Source organism: Petaurus breviceps, unplaced genomic scaffold (genome assembly GCF_028583685.1).
Source record: "Petaurus breviceps papuanus isolate PSGF00001 unplaced genomic scaffold, PetGlider_PUasm1.0 37, whole genome shotgun sequence".
Classification (NCBI taxonomy): Eukaryota; Metazoa; Chordata; class Mammalia; order Diprotodontia; family Petauridae; genus Petaurus; species Petaurus breviceps.
This window is the reverse complement of record NW_027186296.1, coordinates 106,792,224-106,813,800: the sequence shown is the minus strand read 5'-3', so window position 1 is coordinate 106,813,800 and position 21,577 is coordinate 106,792,224. Positions and strand designations below refer to the sequence as shown.

Here is a 21,577-nt window from a genome sequence, read left to right as displayed (position 1 = left end):
ATTCCCATTTTACAGATGAGGAAACTGAGGCACAAAAAGGTTGTGATTAACCCAGAGTCACAATGCTATTAAGTGTCTGAACCTGGATTTAAACTTAGGTCTTTGTGACTCCAGGCCCAGCTCTCTATTCACTGCACAACCATTTCTTCTTATAAGTGCATGATTAACAGTCCTCCTACTTAATGCTACACTCTTTTGTCCTCACAGGATCTATCAAATTCTTCCTCTTTGTAAATAAATCAGAGGTATGGCTTTGGATAGATTTTTTTCAGGTGTATTAAGATATAATCTCAATTTGTATTCAAAAAACTCAGGCTTCATTTTTAACTTTGGTGTTTTTCTTTTTCAGATTAATTCTCCAACTGCTCTATGTGAGAAAAATGATTGATGAGCTGGTCATTTTATTTATCAGAGTTAAATAGGTAACTGTAAAAATCTTTAGGGTTTTAGCTATGCCTTAGCATCTGGCACACAGGTACTCAACTAAATGAATATTTGTTCAATTTATACTAGACAACCTTGTTTTTAATGGTTGGATTACAATGAATGTCAAAACTGTTAAGACTCAAAAATTTAGATTTTTTTTGGAGTAAAGGTAATTAGAAATGAACTGAAACTGGGGTGGGGGAGATTTATAAAGGAGATTAAAAAGAAGAAAATCCTTCTTTTCACTGAAAATTCTACCATCTTTGTTTGACACCTTGATGGTCATCTATTAACTCAGCACCCTCTGTCTCTCTACCTTAATGTCATATTTACATGAATGCTCTCTTTTCTTATTTATACTTTCTATGAGCCCTTAGGCTTCCAGAAGGTTAATAAGTTAAAGAGCTACTTCCTTCAAGAAGCTCTTTATGATTTCTTCAGTTGCTAGTGCACCACTCTCCTCCCCTCTGTCCCCACCTTCATTACTTCATACTTCATTTGTAACTGTCTTGCATCTACTTATCTGTGAACATGGTATGTCCCCTAAGTAGAATATAAGCACTTTGAAGGCAAAGACTAGATCACTTTTGTATCTGTATTTCCAGTGCCTAGGACGCCGTCATAGCAAGGTACAAAACAACCAGAAAGAAGATACTGATAAACAGTGTGAAACACTGCGAAGAAGTAAAGAATCATTAATTTTCAGTACAGTCATTCAACTAGTTACAAATGCACTTATACTTGTTACTCTCGTAAACCTGTCAAAAAGAGAATAAGGTTATTCTGGCAAGACCTATTCATTGACAGCACTAGAAAGATAAACCCATAAAGCACTATGAATACAAATACTAACAAAAAGACAGTCCCTATCCTCAAGGAGCTTATATTCCAGTGGGAAAAACACCACATAAATGGACCTGAAAAGAAAAGTGGAAGGTGGGAAAGAGCAGAGGAATGAAAGTGATGGGGTGCTTGGGTTTGAACACCAGTTTGTAAAATCACATCTCTCCCTAGCCTCAAACCTCCCTAGCCTCACAGCATTATCTCTGCCCACTTCACCTCGTGCCAGTACTCTGCCTAGCAACCATACATGATCAAACCCTAACCAAATGTTTATCTCCCCTTGGTACAATAACAAGATGCACCTATGAATCTTTCACTAGATTATCTATAAGTAACTCCCTAGCTCATTATATATATCCTGAATCCATCAATCCTGTTAGCTTGGGATATACTAAACTCCCAACATCCATCTTGTCAAACATGACATTGACAGGTGGCAGCTTGGTCAGCCCTGACCACTAGCTGACTCAGTGATGTTTCAAGTCTAAAACCACACCTTCATGCAGCACCCCCCTGGACTATTTCCCAGTGAATTCTGGGCAATACACCTGCGCAGTAGATATTAAAAGTCCATATTCCTTTAAGAAATGATCACTCCTTAACTCCTCCCTAATCCCACCTTGACTCACCTATTTAGAATATTTGGCACAGGTTTTACTACAGAATATCCTATAAAAACTTTAATTGCACCCCTCTAAGATTGTAGGTTTCCTAAGAACTCTTGCCGGCTATAAAGCACAACAATAAATCTTTGCCCCCTTGACTTAAGAGAATGCTTGAGTCCATGAATTCAGTCCAGACTGCTTTACAGGGACTCTAGTTATTGGGGTTCCTGGACTCCCTGAACTCCTCAATCCCCCAACCCCCATCAAAAGTACTCATATAGGCTAATGGTAGAGAAGTCTGAAGAGTCAAAAGCAGGGGCAGAGACAAGATGGTGGAGCAGAAGCAGGAAATTCTGTGAGCTCCCACCACAACCATCTCCAATACCTGTAAAATAAGACTCTAAACAAATTTTAGAGCTACAGAACCCACAAAGTGACAGAGAGAAACAAATCTCCCACTGAAGCCAGCCTGGAAGGCCGACAGGAAGGGTCTACTGCACCAAGCTTGGAGCCAAGCACAGTCCCGCATGTAAACACCAAAGACAAAGTAAAAGGTCAGTGGGGAACTCTGTTGGAACTGGATGATGGAAGAGTCCTGGGGCAAGAGGTGGCGGAAGTGCTGTGGCTACAACTGCGGCTACATGGCTGCCTCTAGAGCTCTTGGCCTGCAGATCATAGGGGGACCAAGCTACCATTCAGAGGATAATCACTCTTGCTTTGACCTGCTTGGATCTGGGTTGTTGTCTTGGGGTGAGAAATGCCAGTGTACCAGAGCTTGTGGTGGCTATAGACAGGGCACCCTCCTCAGATCTCTGAAAACATGTGCGAAAACCCCAGTGATTTAGGACACAGCTCTCTCCACTCTGGAAGCAGAGTTCTACTATGGCAAAGAGCTCAAAAGTCAAGTCATTGGCTGGCAAAATGAGCAAACAGAGGAAGCACAATCAGACCGTAGAATCCTTTTTGGGGGACAAAAAGGATCAAAACATGGAACCAGAAGAAGTCAACAAAGGCAAAACTCTTGCATCAAAAGCTTCCAAGAAAAATATAAACTGGTTACAGGCCATGGAGGAGCTCAAGAAGGATTCTGAAAATCAAGTAAGAGAAGTGGATGAAAAATTGGGAAGAGAAATGAGGATGCAAGAAAATCATGAAAAGCAAGTCAACAGCCTGCTAAAGGGGATCCCCCCAAAATAATGAAGAAAATAACACCTTAAAAAATAGACTAACTCAAATGGTAAAAGAGGCCCAAAAAGCCAATGAGGAGAAGAATGCCTTAAAAAAACCAAATTGCCCAGATGGAAAAGGAATTTCAAAAACTCACTGAAGAGAGTAACTACTTCAAAATTAGATTGGAGCAAGTGGAAGCTAATGACTTTATGAGAAATCAAGATACTAGAAAACAGATTCAAACAAATGAAAAAATAGAAGGCAATGTGAAATATCTCATTGGAAAAACCACTAACCTGGAAAATAGATCCAGGAGAAATACTTTTAAAATTACTGGACTACCTGAAAGCCATGATCAAAAAAAGAGCCTAGAAATCATCCTTCAAGAAATTCTCAAGCAAAACTGCCCTGATATTCTAGAACCAGAGGACAAAATAGAAATTGAAAGAATTCACTGATCACCTCATGAAAAAGATCCCAAAAAGAAAATTCCTAGGAATACTATAGCCAAATTCCAGAGCTCCCAGGTCAAGGAGAAAATATTACAAGCAGTCAGCAAGAAACAATTTGAGTATTGTGTAAACACAATCAAGATAACACAAGATCTAGCAGCTTCTACATTAAGGGTTCAAATGGGCTTAGAATATGATTTTCTGGAGGTCAAAGGAGCTAGGACTAAAACCAAGAATCACCTACCCAGCAAAAGTGAGCATAATGCTTCAGGGGGAAAATATGGTCATTCAATAAAATAGAGGACTTTCAAGCATTCTTGATGAAAAAACCAGAGCTGAACAGAAAATCTGACTTCCAAATAAAAGAAGCAAGAGAAGCATGAGAAGGTAAATAGGAAAAAGAAATCATAAGGAGCTTATTAAAGTTGAACTATTTACATTTCTACATGGAAAAACAATAATTGCAACTCATGAGACTTTTCTCAGTACGAGGATAGTTGAAGGGAATATATATGTATGCATACATACATGTCTATACAGGAGGGTGTATATACAGTGCATATACATATGTGAATATGTGTACATGTATACACAGAAGGTATAGGATCAGTTGAATAGGAAGGGATGATATCTAAAAAATAAAATTAAGAGGTGAGAGGAATATAATGAGAGAAGGAGATATGGAGACATAGACTAGGGTAAATTATCTCATATAAAAGAGGCAAGAGAAAACTGTTACAATGGAGGAGAAGAATAGGAAGCAGAAAGGGAATGGGTCAATTGTACTGTCATTGAATTTGGCTTAAGGAGGGAATAACACACACATGCAATTGGGTATCTTACCCTACAGGAAAGTAGTGGGGAAGAGGATAAGAGGAGGGATGACAGAAAGGAGGGCAGACTGGGGAAGAGGGTAGTTAGAAGCACATACTTTTGACAAGGGACAGGATCAAAGTAGAAAACAGAATAAGTAGGGGGTGGAATAGGATGAAAAGAAATATAGTTAGTCTTTCACAATGTATCTACTATGGAAACATTTTGTGTAAGTACACATGTACCACCTATATTGAATTGCTTATCTTCCCAGTGGGGGTGGGTGAGAAGGGAAGAAGGGAAAGAAATCTGGAAGTCAAAGTTTTAAAAACAAATGTTAAATTTTTTTTTTGTATTTTTTTTTTTACACGCAACTGGGAAATAAGATACACAGGCACTCGGGTATAGAAATCCATCTTGCCCTACTAGAAAATTAGAAGGTGGGGGATATAAAAAAGAACAGACTGGGGGAGGGGTATTCAGTATACTTTCTATTTTGGGATGGGAGGTAGGGAAAAGATGGGGAGAAAATTTCTAACTCAAAATCTTGTGGAAATGAATGTTGAAAACTAAAAATAAACCAAAAAAAAGTCATAAAAGTAAAAAAAAAAAAAAGAGGCAGAAGCAGAGCCTGGAGAAGAGGGAAGGAGTGAGCATGACTGGTTTGCATACTGCCTCCCAAGTGGAGGTTCTGGTAGGAATTTACCAGTCAGAGGAGCAAGCTGTAGAACTTCCATGGTGAGAAGGCCACACAGAGAGGATTTCCTCTAATTCCCTTTTTAGATATTGACTCATCATCCTTTTATCAACATGTTCTAGAATTTTGTCAGGAAATGAAGTCTAACTCACTTATTTTATAGTGTTGCAGACTCTATTCCCTCCCCTTTTCTGGAAATCTGAACATCTGTTTTTACCCAGTACTGGGGCACAACTCTGTTATTCTATCATTTTTTTTTTTAAAGCAATCGGGGTTAAGTAACTTGCTCAAGGTTACACAGCCAGTTATTTCTGGGTGTGGTGCTAAGTATCTGAGCCCAGATTTGATCCCCAGGTCATCCCAACACTGAAGCCAGTGCTCTTACTAGCTGTGCTAACTGGCCACCCCTATTCTATCATTTTTTTTAAAGAGCAGTGACAATGGTTCAGCAAATGTATCTTCCAGTTTGTCAGTATTCTGGGATCTAGTTCATCTGAAATAGGTGATTAGACCTCATATTCAAAGGCAGCTACATTCTCTCATGACTACCTCTCATTACCATTGGCTATGAACTCCCTGTTAACCATTTTTATCCTTTACAATTCAAAGATCATCTTAAGTAAGTCAAGCAGTTCTGCATTCTCTGTCTTCCATCAACCCATTTACGTTGTTGTTCTCATCTCTTCTCTGATTTTTTTTTCTAATATAGCTATCCTTCCAAAAGAAAACCAGGCCCCCAAGACACCCCCTTTTTATTATATTTAGCTTTACTGATCAGCTTCCACTCATTTGGAGCTTTACCAGTTTCAACTCATTCATTCGCCATTCTTGACTCTTCCTACAAGACTTTGCCAAGCTTTTGTACGCAACACCCCTCCCCCACATCAACCCTCACCCATAGTAAGTTACCTAACCTTACTTCCCTCTTCCATTAGAATATAAATGCCTTGAGGGTAGTATCCCTTCCTCATTTTGTGCTAGAATCTCCAGGACTTAGTGAAATATCTTCACAAAACAGAAGGTACCTAATATTTGTTGAATTAGATCATATATGGTTGGTTTTTTTTATTTTATGTCAGACTATTTCCATCATCTATTTTCTACCACAAGTCTAAGATGGAGAGATTTCCTTTCTCCAAAAGTCCTTTATTATCCCTTTTACCATAAGAACCAGTTTTCCTTTTGGAGGGGGAAAGGCTGGGCAACTGGGGTTAAGTGATTTGCCCAAGGTTGCACAGCTAGTTAAGTGTTAAAGAGTCTGAGGCTGGATTTGAACTCAGGTCCTCCTGACTCCAGGGCCGGTGCTCTATTCACTGCACCACCTAGCCGCCCCCAGTTTTTCCTTTTTAAAGATAATGAGATCTGGAATGGAATTTCCCCTTTTTTGTTTTTTCTACCTTTTGAACAATGAAATTATAATAAAGACCAGTCAAAAGAAACTATTAGATGTTTTGGTTCAAGCAGAGAGCATTCTCCAGCAAGTTTCCAGATAATTCAAGTTCCCTATTACTACTTTATCATGCCTGTGCATTCATTCTGTGGATTTTACTATCACACTTAGCTGTCTTTTCCTTGTCACCCCTTCTCTCACTGGTGAGTTGCCCTTGAACCTTCCTTTTGAGAAAGGATCCATGTTAGCCATCTTCCATTCTCTGGACTTCACCACCAAGTCCTTGCCTGGGTACCTCCCCTGATCTTTTTCAAGTCCATTTATGTGGAGTAATTTCTCTATTATAATGTAAGCTCCTTGAGGACAGGTATGTCTTTCTTTTTGCTTGTATTTTTATTCCCTGTGTTTAGAGCTGTGTCTTGCATATACCAATGTTTAATAAATCGTTGCTGACTTGTCTTTGTACTAGGCTTACGATCTATCCTAATTTCTCATTCTATTTTTCTTTCTGTGCGCATGGCCTGCAATACAATCAGTAATACTCCAGGTCTAAATCTATGATATAGCTTATTCTGTCTACACTGACCTTGCCCCCTCTGGTTTCTCAAATTCTTCATAAAAACATACAATGCTACTCTTCTCATGACTAGTCCTTTATCAATCCTGTTTCTTTTGAATAAAGCGCACATACCCTTCCATATTCATATTTGAGTCATGGGTGTTATTTTACTTGATACTAGAAGCCCAAATTTGCCTCCTTATACTAGGATTTCTATTTAATTTTGCTTTTTTTATTTATATTTTGTGTATCTATATATAAACATCTAAGGCTATGGATTTTACTAACTCTTTTCTTAGATTCTGCCTCATGTGAACTTCTGAATTTCTATTGCTTTCTTCTCAATACACTGTAACTTTTCTCTATTATAGATACAGGTAACATAACAGGTAGTTTTCAGTCTTCTTTTCTCATTTCTTCTTGAAATCTTCTTGACTATACTTGCAAGAAAGATTCCAAGTAAACATGTTAATAGCATTTATTTATTAGATACACACCTACTCAGCTACAGAAACCTATCATTCCTATATTTGAAAACAAGGTCCAACAAAACAAGCTAAGACATCAAGTTAAGACATCATTTTCTTTTATTATTTTTTTTCTCGAGGGCAATTGGGGTTAAGTGACTTGCTCATTGTCACATGGCTAGTTTTTGTGTTAAGTGTCTGAGGCTGGATTTGAACTCAGGTCCTCCTGACTCCAGAGCCAGTGCTCTATTCACTGCACCACCTAGCCTCCCCAAGACATCATTTTCTTAAACATTCATTCAATTTCTTAACTGTCTCTTCTGAATCCTTTGTCTTCAAGTATAAAAATTATGAGAATACCACTTAAGGTATACAGTTATTGTCTAACAGTAATCTTTAGCAAGGGTTTCTAAGTTTCTATTAGCAATATTATTTGTACCTCCATGAATCACTAGCAGTGGGTAAATAGTTTGAGAAGTACTGGAGGAGGGTCTCTGTTAAGTCCTGGATACGTGGCCAGGATAGCAGTCCTCTGAACAACAGTGACCAGTATAATAGCTGCTTTAATACCCCTCCTAGGGGACTGAACCAATCAATACTATTCATCTCTCCTTCCTCTGATTTCAGCTGTATGACAAGAGGCTGGTGGGTACAATTGGAAAGCATACTGGTTTTGGTATCAGAGAACCTAGATTCAAATTCTGCCTTTGTCACTTCTACTTTGTGTGGCAATAGGCAGCTAGGTAATACATTAGATGGAACACATTGGCCTTGAAATCAGGAAGACTCATCTTCATGAGTTCAAGTCTGCCTGAGCTTCATCTATAAAATGAGCTAGAGAAGGAAATTGGCAAATCACTCCAGTAACTTTGCCAAGAAAACCCTAAATCGGGTAACGAAGAGTCGGACATGACTGAAATGACTGAACAATAACAACTTGTATGACAGAGTCACTTAACATATCTGGACCTCTACTTGCTTATCTCTAAAATGAAGGGGTTGGTTTAGATGGCTTCTGAGGTCTCTTTCATTTAAATCTATGATCCTAATGTCCACTTTCCTAAATTACCCTGCATTTATTTCGTATTTATTCTGCATATATTTGTCTTCTCTGATTGAAAACAAGTTCCTCATAAGCAGAGAATGTTTCCTTTTTGTCTTTGTATGACCAACAGTTTAATCTAATACCTAGCACACAGTAGGTACTTAATACCTCTTGATTGAGTTTGTGTTCAATTTGTATATCCATACTATCTCTTCACTACCAAACTCCCAGTCACCCAGGCTTACAACCTAAAGGCAATCCTAAACTCCCCACTCTTTCATCTCCCATACTCAATCTGTTGGCAAGGCCTACTGACTGCACCTCCACAATCTCTCTTGTGTGTATGCCTCTTTCTCTCCTTTGATAGTCAGCACCCTGACCCAAGCCTTCATCACAATGCCTGTCACAGGGTAGGCACTCAATAAATGCTTGCTGACTTGATCACTTACACAGTGGCAGAACTGAGTTTTGAACCCCGGGCCTCTGACTCCAAGGATGCAGCTCTTTTAAAGATTATCAGACAAGCTGTATTTCAGTGACAATTCATCTATTTTCTTGTCTGGAAATCCATAAAGGATTCTAACCATTTCCAATTTAAATGAAAGTATTTTATAATGTCAGTGGAATTTCACAAAGGCTAAGGATCTGAATACCAGGGAAGTCCTAGGACCCTCCTTGACACATTCATTTCATTAGCTCCAGAAAGGCTAAATAGTGTCTATCATCAGCTTTACCTCCTACTAAGAGAAGCTTTAGCTGAAAGACCTAAATAAACTATCTCTATGTGTACTTGTTTATGACAACTTTTCTATTTTTTTTTCACATGGAACAAAACGTAACTTTCATTCTATTCCGTTTTATTTTTTCAATAACTTAGCTGCTGACACAGGTGAAAAAAAGGAGTGAAATTAAAACTTTTTTCATTGAAGATATATATAGTAAATTACTTCTTTTAACACTTTTCTCCTTTAAAACAAACCACTAAAGTTTTATTATAGTTTATCATTTTCCATTCAATGTTTGTTGCCCTTGATTCAGTCATCAGTTCTGGAAAGCAAAGCTCTACAGCCCTCACTACTGTTTGAGGGTTACATATTCTTCCTTTCTGTTTTCTGTCCCACTCCCCACTATTCAATTCCTGGCCCATTCCTTCCCCCTTCTGCCACTTACTTACCAATTATCTTCTGACTAACCATAATTTCTCTTCTACCATCTTTCCTATCTAGTTGCTCTCCAAGGCCCTTACCCAGTCATTCTAAGTGAAGTTAAAGCAGAAGCACATTAGACAGCACCAGTAGGTAACTCAAAAGGTTAGTAAGATGGAAAGTTTTCATGATTAAATGGCTAAGGAAAAACTTGATTTAGTTCAGTGACCATCAATGAAAAAAGTATATACTTTATTATTATTATTATAAAAGATAAGAAAAAAATAAAAATTATTCAAAGGTTTCAGGCCTGTGACAACTTACAGAATGGTGATAAACTGACAAAAAAGGGGAAATCAAAATGGAGTAGAGAATATGAGTTGGACATGCTGAATTTGAGGTTATAGTGCTTGATCTAAGTTCTTGGTGACCTTCAGATATAATAGAGACTTTAGGGATTAAAGAGCAAAACAGAAGCAGCACAGATCACTCATGCTATATATGTGACAATTAAGGAATATAAACAAGAGAGTAGTTGAGAATATAAAGGCAAACATTTCTTCTTTTTTTTATTTACAAAAATTGTTAAACCAGCACCCAAAAAAGGGAAGATTTCCATATCAAAGTAGAAGAGAAAAAGAGGATTAGATGAGAGACTAGTACATACAGCTTTCTTTAAAAAAAAAAAAATGACTTGCTTGTCTGTACTTCCTTCTAAACTTCCTTTGTTTTCTTCTGGATATTTTTTTGGGGGGAGAAGGGAAGAAGGCAGGGCAATTGTGACTTGCCCAAGGTCACAGGACTAGTGTTAAATGTCTGAGGCCAAATTTGAACTCAGGTCCACTACCTAGCTGCCCCCGGATTTTTTTTTTTTAAAGCTTTATATATTCTTTTCTTCCTTTGTAATCTTTTTTGGAAGTGCTAACTCCTCCCTTCCCAAAGAAAAACAAAACTCTTGTAACAAATAAACATAGTTAAGCAAAAGAAATCTACACATTAGTCATGTCTAAAAATGTCTATCTCATCTTGCACCTTTGAGTCCATTAACTCTCTGGCAGGAGGTGGATGGTATGCTTCATCAGTTTTCCTCTAGAATTGTGGTTAATCATTCACTGATCACAATTCTTAAGTCTTTTAAAGTTGTTTTTCTTTACAATACTGTTACTGTTTAAATGTTTTTCTGGTTCTGCTCACTTCACTGTATCCCTTCATCTAAGTTTTCCCAAGTTTCTCTACAATCATCTTTTTTGTCATTTCTTATAGTATAAAAATATTCTACTACATTCCTATACCATTATTTATACATTACCAACCCCTTTACTTTTAGTCCTTTGTTACAACAAAAAAAAAGCTGCTATACATATTTTTGTACATAGGATCTTTTTCCTTTATTTGATCTATTTTGGGTATAGGTTAGTAGTGTTATGAGTGAAGGTTTTATAAAGACAGAGGAAATTTATTGAGCTTATTTGAACATTCTTATTGGGCATTAATTTGGACACAAACACCAAGTTAAAAAAGCATTTCCACATAGAAAGTAGAGTAGATAATGGGAATTGTACATGAAATTATGACTCATGTTTCTTTTAAAATATATAATAAACTCAATATATTACTTTCTTTTTTTTGTCTTTATTATTTTATTTGTTTACTTTTAGTTTACAAGATTTAGTTCTACAATCCCATGAGTTTCAAATTTTCTCCCCCTCTCTCTCCTTCCCACCCCCACCATGGCAGCATGCAATTAAGTATAGGATCTGCAAATACTTTCACATTAGACATTAGTCAGGTTGTAAAGAAGGATTGTAATGATGGAATGAACAATGGGAAAGTGGAAACAAAACCAAACAAGAAAAAGAGAGCAGGTAGTTTTTTGCTTCAATCTGCATTCAAACTCTGTTCTTTCTAGTTTTTTCTCTGAATGTAGACATCTCTCTCCATCATGAGTCTTTTGGAGTTGTCTTATAACTGCACTGCTGAGAAGAGTCCAGTCTATCAAAGTTGATCGTCACACATACATTGTGTCTATAATTGTGTACAAATTTCTTATGTTCTGCTCTGTTCACTCAGCATCAGTTTGTATAAACCTCTCCAGGTAAATATGAAGTCCATCTGCTCCTCATTTCTTATAGCACAATAGTATTACATACATTCATATACCACAATTTGCTTTCGCCATTCCCCAATTGATAGGCATCCCCTTAATTTCCATTTCTTTGCCACCAAAAAAAGAGCTGCTAGAAATATTTTTGCACATATGGGTCTTCCTCCCAATTCTATGATCTCTTTGGGATACAATCCTAGAAGTGGTTATTACTGGATCAAAGGGTATGAAATTATTTATAGCCCTTTAGGCATAGTTCCAGATCACTCTCCAGAATGGCTGAATCATTTCACAACTCCACCAACAATGCATTAGTGTTCCAATTTTTCCACATCCTCTCCAACATTTGTCATTTTCCTATTTTGTCATCTTAGCCAATCTCACTGGTGAGATGGTACCTCAGAGTCGTTTTGATTTGCATTTCTCTAATCAATAGTGATTTGGAGCATTTTTTTTCATATGTTTATAGATATCTTTAATGTCTTCCTCTGCAAACTGCTTGTTCATATCCTTTGACCATTTATCAATTGGGGAATGACTTGTCAATATATCACTTTCAAAGCTGTCCGGAGCTTGACTGTTTTCTTCTGAACTTTTTCCTGTTCAATCTGTGCATTAAAAAAAAATGTTTCAACAGTCCTCCTTTCTTTCTTTCTCTTTTTTTTTTTATGTGTGTGACAATACTATTGCTAACCTCCCTTCCTCTCCAACTCCTTACCTGAATTGGAAAAAAAAAAAGGGTGTGTGTATGGGAAAATAAAGTTCTTTTAACAAATACATACAATCAACCAAAACAAATCCATACATTGGTCACATCCAAAAAGGTATGACTCATTCTGTATCGCAAGACCATCACTTTTCTCTGTCAGGAAGTGAACAGAATGCTTCATTTATCCTCTGGAATTGTGACTAGTCATATCACAGCATCAAATTTCTTAAGTCTTTCAGAGTTGTTTTTCTTTATAATGCTGTTTGTCATTATACAAATAATTTTCTTGGCTCTGCTCTCTTTACTCTATCTATTCATATAAGTCTCCCTAGTCTTTCTTCCTTCTTCATTTCTTATGGAACAATAATATTCCATTATATTCATATACTATAATTTGTTCAGCTATTCTCCATTTGATGTAAACTAAGCATCTCCTTAAGTTTCCAGCTCTTTGCAACACCAGAGTTGCTATACATATTTTTGTACATGAGTCTTTCCCTTTTTTTATTTATTTCTTATGGATATAGTGTCACCAGCTCCAGTGTTGGGATGACCTGGAGATCGAATCCCGGGCGCAGACACTTAGCACCCACCCAGAAATACCTGGCCATATAACCTTGAGCAAGTTACTTAACCCCAATTGCTTAGGGGCGGCCCAGTGGCTCAGCGAGTAAGAGCACCGACTCCAGTGTCGGGATGACCTGGATCAAATCCAGGCTCAGATACTCAGTACCACACCCAGAAATAACTGGCCATGTAACCTTGGGCAAGTTACTTAACCCCGATTGCTTAAAAAAAAAAAAAAAAAAGCAATTCCAAAGAATTTGCTTACAAAATACACTTGAAAATATACTTACTAGGGGCAAAGTCAAGATGACTGTATGAAAGTGGGGACTTGCCTGAGCTCTCCTAAATTCCCCTTCAAACAATGCTAAAATAACACCTCAATATGAATTCTTAAGTAGCAGAACCAACAAAAGGATGAGGTGAGAGTTTAGTCTAGTAGGCCTTCCAGGGGGACTGAATTGGAGGCAGCCAAAGGTGTTAACTCATAGAGTGTAAGGTGGTTGGACAACTGGCTGGAAGGAGATTACAGGGGACCCTCTGCTGGCAATGGAAGCAAGATGCTTCTGTGGTTCTGCGTCAGAGTCCCAACATAGAAAAGAGTGCTTGTGGACATTAACAGACCAGAGCACAGGCCAGGAGAGAAGTGACTACACTTCTTAGATCATCTTGGAAGAACTGAAAACTTACAGATCCCCAGAACTACTTCTGAAAAGAGCACTCCCCAAAAAACCTGAAGTGTGAGACAGTGCCCCCTCTACCTCAGAAGCAGAGTCTAACTGTAATATAAAGTTAAAAGTCAAGAAACAGGCTGGAAAAATGAACAAACAACAAAAAAAGAACCTGACCATACAAAGTTCCTATGGTAATAAGGAAGAGCAAATAACAAACTCAGAAGAAGACATTTAAATGAAAGGAGCTACATGCAAAGCCCCAAAGAAAAATGTAAACTGGCCTCAGGGCCTGGAAGAGCTCAACAAGGATTTAAGAAATTAAATAAAAGAGGTAGAGGGAAAATTGGGAAAAGAAATAGGAGTGATGCAAGGAAAATCATAAAAAAAGAGTCAACAGCTTGGTAAAAGCAGACATAAAAAAATAACACTTTAAAAAACAGAACAGGACAAATGGTAAAAGAGACAAGAATCCAATGAAGAGAAGAATGCCTTAAAAAGCAGAATTAGTCAAATGGAAAAAGATATTTTTTAAAATTCACTGGGGGCAACTAGATGGTACAGTGAACAGAGCACTGGCCCTGGAATCAGGAGGACCTGAGTTCAAATCCAGCCTCAGACATTTAACACTTACTAGCCATGTAACCTTGGGCAAGTTACTTAACCCTGATTGCCCTGCCCTCCGCTCTCCAAAAAGAGCAAAAACAAACCAAAACCAAAAAAATTCATTGAAGAAAAGAACTCCTTAAAAAGTAGAATTGGTCATGTGAAAAAAGGAGGTACAAAAACTCACTGAAAAAAAATAATTCCTTAAAAATTAGAATTAGATAAGTGGATAGCTAAATTCCAGAGCTTTTCAGGTCAAGAAGAAAATATTTCAAGCAGCCAGAAAGAAACAGTTCAAATATTGTGGAGCCACATTCACAATAACACAAAATTTAGCAGTTTCTAAATTAAAGAATGAGAGCACTTGGAATATGATATTCTGAAGGGCAAAGGGGCTAGGATTACAACAAAAACCACCTAGTCAGCAAAACTGAGTATAATTCTTCAGGAGAAAAAACAAGACATTCAATGAAATAGAGAACTTTCAACCATTCCTGATGAAAAGACCAGCACTCAATAGAACACAATACTGAAGGGAAGCATTAAAAAGGTAAACAGGAAAGAGAAATCTTAAGGGATTCCATGAGATTAAACTGTTTACATTCCTACATGGGAGGATGATATATGTAACTCTTAAGAACTCATCATTATTAGGGGTGTTTGGAGAAATATACATAGACGGAGGGCACAAGTATGAATTGACTATGAACGAGAGAGAGGTAGAATGGGGTAAATTATCTGACATAAAAGCACTAGAAAGTGGAGATGGGGAGGAGGGCAGGCAACTCTTGAATCTTATTCTCATCAGAATAGGTTCAAAGATGGAATATCGTACACACTTAGTTGGGTACCCTATAGGGAAGTAGGAGGGGAAGACAATAAGAGGGGGAGGGGGCTGGTAGAAGGTGGATTAGGGGAGGAAGTGGTTAGAAGCAAAACACTTTTGAGGAGGATCAGGGTGAAAGGAGAGAAAGAGAAGGATAAGTGGGGCGGGGGGGGGGTGGAGTAGGCTGGAGGGAAATACACAGTAATCATTACTGTGAATGTGAATGGGATGAACTCACCCATAAAATGGAGACAGACAGCAAAGTAGATTACATGATGTAGACATAAAGGGTGATACTATAAGCAAATTAGGTCACTATGAAATAGTTTACCTGTCAGATGTATGCATAAAGAATCTATGACAAAATAAGAATTAGAGAGCATTACAGGATTTAAAATAGATAATTCTGAATACATTAAGTTTAAAAAGTTTTTACACAAGTAAAACCAATTCAGCCAAAATTAGAAAGACAGCAGAAAAGGGGGTGGGGGGAGGATTTAAAGATAGTTTCTCTGATAAAGGTCCCATTTCTCAAACATATAGAGAACTGAGTCAAATTTATAAGAATACAAGTCATCACCCAATTGATAAATGGTCAAAGGACATGAACATGCAGTTTTCAGAAAGAAATCAAAGCTATTTATAGTCATAGGAAAAAATGTTCTAAGTCACTACTGATTAAAGAAATGCAAATTAAACAATTCTGATGTACCACCTTATACTCATCAGATTAGCTAATGACAGAAAGGGAAAATGACAAAATGTTAGAATGGATGTGGGAAATTTAGAACATTAATGCACTGTTGGTGGAGCTATGGACTGATCCAACAATTCTGGATTCTGATTGCCCTTTGGGCATAGTTCCAAATGTATATATAGATATATATGTAGGTATATATATATAACAATATGTCACATACACACATATACACATATAAATATACACAGATACATATATAACTATTAGGTAGTTGTAATCAGGAAAAAGACATAGGTTTATATTAGATTCATAACACTGCACTATGACCTAGGGGCAAAAGAACAGTACTACTATCTTATAGAAAGAAAAATATTCCTGAGGTTTTAGGATGACAACAACCTCAACTTGATAGACGCGACTAAAACTCAAGGTAATAACAGGTTATAGAGGTCAAACTTTTTTCCTTTTTCTACCTATTCTCTACCATGTCCTTTTCTTAAGAGATAAACTAGGATATAAAGTAACTTTATAGTAATGCTTAAGACACTCAATAAAAATCCCATTTTGTGCCCACAAACTTAGTTATCCCTTTGAAAATAGAACATTAGGACATAATTTTTAGGTGAGGATATCAATGAAATAATATATGTAAAATACTCTGCAAACCTTAAAGCACATATGAACATAAACTAGTTATTAATATTATTATTATTAATATGTTTATCTTTAGAAGCCTACAGCATTAATTAGACAGGTTAGGTTAGGTTACTGGAGCTCCAGGGCTTTCAAGGATTTCAGAGATAGAGATATATTTGGAAGTACAATCTGGGAGATTTTTCCTGGTTACCAATAGCTCTTAAGATCAATCAAATAACAAGTATTTATTAAGTGCCTACTATGAGCCAGACATTGGGAGTACAAAGATTAAAAAAAAAAAGGAAACCTTAAGGAATTTATATTCTATCCAGGAAGACAACATGCACATAAATAGATACAAAGTAAAATTGTTTGAAGGGGTAGGAAATCAGGAAAGTGATTTTGTAAGATGTGGTCCTTAAACTGATTTTTGAAAGAAATTAGGGAATTCAAAGATATTCTAACTGATTTGCCCAAGTTTACATGGCTAGGAAGTGGCAGAGTAGAAACATAAATAAATCCAAATCCTCTTACTCCAGAACCAGTGCTCTTTCTACACAAAGTTTCTAAAATTAATGTTGTCCATAGAAAACAAGCAAAAGGCCCCTTAGGTCACATGTGAGTTGGAATGTACCTAGAATAATATGACCTCACTCAACAAGGATTGGGTATTGGTCTTTCTGATCAAATGTCACTGACAGTCCAATATGTAATCTGCCTCTGTACCCAGTGACAATGGGAGGAAATGAGGTGACCTGCTATACTCTGAACAATCAGGATAACTGGGAAACTAGGTTCCTTTGTAAGGGATGCTGGAACAGCAAGCAGATCTGTTAGCCATGGGTCCCTCCACCAGAGAAACAAGTACTTAGGTGGTTTTCACTTAGAAGCTTAAATGTTTCTATTTTATTGAGTACTCAAATCCATCCTTTTTATCTTGGGCAAATCTCATCCAAATCTTCCCATAAATCCTCCAGAGTAGGTGTCATATAGAAGGATTTGGGGGCTGAATCAAATTAAAATGTAACTGGGAAGTATTTAACAAAATAAACAAAAACACACTAGAACATAATGTTAATATGTGGTTGTGATGTTCTAACCAATATGCATTTGCAGGATGGATCTTAACATATGGCTTAGTGGTTTCCATTTCTGTTTAGGTTGGCCACCATTGCTTCAAAGGACACACCCAACCGCTGCAGCTTTCTAGGTTCCCAAAGCTTCAGTGGAAATGGGTGGGGGCCACACAGAACCTATTCAAGGACGAGCCTTTATTTTACTTTGTGCCTGAAAATCAGCTATAAACAGGTGAACATTGCCTCAAAAATTTATTATCTTACTGTACAGCTGTACTATCCAGAAAGGGTTGTAACTATTTGCTGAGTGAGGAGAGACAATCTGAAATATGTTTCTAAGTATCACTGTTAGTCTAGGCAACTCACTGGACCAGGAGATAAAGACTGTTGGGCAGGAACTTAGGAAGTCTGAGTTTCTAGTTCCAGCTCCCTCACTGGTCAAATAGACAAAGTCTTACCAGTTAATGTTAAAAAGCTCCTCTCTGAACTACTACATTCATAGCTTTTTCTTTTGTCCCATTTGAACTTGGCAGTTTTTGAAACTACTGCTTTCTAAAACCAGCCTACCAGGTTTTCCGTTAGTGATTATCCCAGGTTGCTAGAACTAGAAGGCTTAAATCAGTGGGAGAGTCACTTCCCCTTGAGCTCAGGCAACCACACACAGAATTGTTTCTTTCTCTGTATTTCTTGGGTTTTCATGACACCACTCTGCTAGTTTCCTACTTGTCTGGCCACTTTCTCAGCCTCCTCTGCTCCATCAGTGTAAGCATACCCTGTTCTGGTGCCACCTCCTAAGAAGATTTCTCCTCTCAGTTCCTAGTGCCTTCAGCCAAGAAATTACTTTATTTTGCATTTGCTTTTCTGTGTACAAGTTATCTCTTCTTCTCTAAACCCATCATGTATGCTTCTCAAGGACAGGGATTACAAGGTGTTTCTCAACGGAACTATGGTGAGACCCAGGACCTAGTAAATAGTGATAATGACTTCATGCAAGAAGCTATCAGATAATCAATAAACCTATACATGCCAGGAAATGTACTAAGCCCTGGGAAAACAGATGCCCAGAATGAAACAATCCCCACTCTCAAGGAGTATGGGAGGAGACATGAAAGTACACACAGAATAAATATAACCAAGAAAAAAACAGACCTCAATATGGTTTATACCAAATTCAAAGAATTATAAATGATACTAGAAAATATTAATCACTGAGTGGTCACATAGCTTTTCTCATATTATCTACTACTGGTAACTTGCATCTTAATAAAACTACATATCTCCTGACTTTCTTGCTTGGAACCTGGGGAAATGGAAACCAGCCAACCAGGTTTTCCATTAGTGATTATCCCAGACTGCTAGAACTAGAAGGCTTAAATCAGTGGGAGAGTCACATCCCCTAGAGCTCAGGCAAGGCTCGGGTGCCACTGCCTCTATGAGGCCTTCCTTGTCCCCTCCCCCAGTAGTTACTCCCTCCTCAAATTACTTCGTATTTACTTATGGGTGTACATGTTGTTTTCCCCTAGTGAAATGTAAGCTTCTTGAGAGAAGGATTCATTCTCTCTCGCTCTCTCCCCTTTCTTTTTCCACATATATATACACAGACTTTTTCTTTATATGTGTGCATACGTGCTTATATATACATATATACATAATATTCAAATATATGTATATATGTACACAAAATGCCCAGTGCATAGCACATAGGAGAGGTACTTGTAAACGTTTGCTGGACTCAATTCAAAGGTAACCCAGCTCTTTCCATGTAAGACAAGGCTCTCTGGACCTCATGGGAACTTCTAGTTTTCTGTGTGATCTTGGTTTTGATCCTTTTGAGTTTCGAGTTTCTGTTTCCTCCCTCTCTTGAAATTACTCGGCATTTCCCAATTTCTGTACAATGGGTAAGCTCGTGTGGGGCAGGGGCTGCTTCGGTTTGGGTTCTTTTCTGTTGCTGTTTTTATTCCCAGGGCAAAGGAGCCGGCGCTTAAGAAACATTTGCTGAATAGAATTAGGAGGCAAATCCTAGGCAAACCTCCGTCGGAGCGTCCCCCTCCCCAAACGCTTCCCTTTTCCAAGCAGCCCACCCGCTCTGGGCCATCTGGATGAAGGGTCTTCTTTGAGGAGCAGGTCCTTGCTGACCCTTGGGGGGGTCGGGGATAGGTCGGAATCATGGGGCCCAAACCCGCCCGTGCCCCACGCACCGTGGCGTGGGAGGGGGCTAACACAACTTTCTCGGTTTCGCAGACCCCACGCTCGTCTCGGTCCCCTCCCTCTCACGCCCTCCCCAAACCAGCCAGACCACGGAAACCTAGGCTCGGCGGCACGGCCCGGCCCGGCGCTCCCCGTACCTGTCCAGCATCTGCTGCAAGGTTTGGTCGGGCATCTTCTCGAGGCCCTCCCCGCTGAGCAGGGCGGAGGGGGAGGCGGCAGCGGTGGGCGCCTGGCCCCAGGGAGGGACAATAGCGGCGGCGGAGGTGGGCGATGGGCTAGGCCTCAGCCAGCCTCCAGTGGCAGCGAGCTCTCCTCACTGCTTCCCCGGGCGGCGCGGTAGCGGCGGCGGCTCGGAGCGACCTCTGGGCCCCGGGAGGACGCGGGGGAGGGAGGAGGAAGGTGAGGAGGCGGCGGCGAGAGGAGGGGCCTGGGGCTGGGAGGCGGCGATCGCGGCGTGGGTTCCTGCTCGTCTCCCCCGGGTTCCGGTCCATGGACCGCGGCCAAGGAGCTGAGGCTGGTGGCGGGGCTACCTCTGTGAGGTAAGAGTCGCCGCCTCCGTGCGCATCGGGGTCACGACGCAGGGGCGGCCCAGAGCAGCCTGGGAGATGTAGTCCCAGGACCGACTCCTGGCCGAGGGACCGACAAAGCCTCCTTTGACCATCTCCGCCGTCCTCCTCTCTGGCCTGCTGTCCGGCACACACTCACACACGCACACACGCGCGCACGCTCACACACGGGAGTCTGCTTGTTTTGTTTTGTTTTTTTTTCCTGCCCGAGGGGAGAAATGTCCTTCGTGCCGATCTCTAAGAAACAGCAGGATGTACCGGTCCAGCGCTGTCAGTAGGAAAAAGGTCAGCCTCTTCCCCCCTCCCCCATAGAGGTCGTCTTCCCTCTCCCTTGGACGCTCCGCACCGTGGCTCCTCCTCTCGGGGTGGGCCGCAGCGAGGTGCGGGAGCTCGGCTCTGGCCAGGTGCTGAGGCTGCGGAGCCCAGCTGTCCGGGGAAGGGCTGTCACCAGAATGGGGCGGGCCAACGCAGACCTTTACTTAGCTTCTTCAGCCCTCTGAGCACCTTTGAGCGTGGGAATGCTTCTTTCTTGTTGTGGGCACGTCTAAGAAGCGCTGGTGGGTAGATCCTGCTGTCGTTAGCTAGGCTCCGAGAAAACGGTTTCCAGCTTAGCCTTCCACTGAAGGCTGTTGATCCAAGAGGAAGAAATTTCCCCTCCCTTCAGGAACCTTCTAAACTGTGTCTACTGCTTACTGCCCCCGACTGTCAGATTTGATCTTGTTTGTAAGCAAACAGCCCTGGGTTTTTCCGGTCCTAGGCTCCTGTCTCGGGGACTTCATCCTCCTCCTACCCAGACCTTTTTAATCTTTTGACGGCTTGTTAGCATCTCCAGCCAAGCGCAGGGGAGGCGAAAGTAAGGGGGGAAAAAACCACCATAAACCACTTAGTTTGGTTCATTCTTAGAAACTTTTAGTTAGGTGAAAGACATTGACTAAAATGAGTTATGTGGTTTCACTTGGTGTAGAATAGTCCTCTCAGTCAACCGAACAAACCATACTCCAGTCAAGGCATATCTTTTAAATATGCTTAGATTCTGTGAGTTGTAGTATTTTTGTATCTTCGTTGAATAGAGTTCCTTGGGAGGAAAAGGTAAATTTTTATCAAATTTTGTAATAAAATCTAAATTCATCAATTTAATCTACACTACCTGAAAAATACATAAACTACTTTGGCAATAAGTATATCTGACCATATTTATTCAAAGTCCAATTACTGTAATAGGATTCTCTGAAAAGCTTTAGAAGCTGTTATAATTTAGTGCCCTAGCTTCCTTTAAGAAATGAAAAACATGCCCACACT

General features: G+C 39.4%; 1 protein-coding gene across 1 annotated transcript in view; it reads right to left on the bottom strand.

Moving 5' to 3' along the window:
• The window catches only part of MARCHF5 (membrane associated ring-CH-type finger 5), a 63,522-nt gene extending 43,309 nt beyond the window's left edge, over positions 1 to 20,213 (bottom strand). The window contains exon 1 of the mRNA XM_069099231.1: positions 19,850 to 20,213. Within this exon, the coding sequence (XP_068955332.1) occupies positions 19,850 to 19,884 (35 nt within the window). The 5' untranslated portion in view covers positions 19,885 to 20,213. The remainder of the gene's footprint in view (positions 1 to 19,849) is intronic.
• Between the last annotated feature and the right edge of the window lie 1,364 nt (positions 20,214 to 21,577).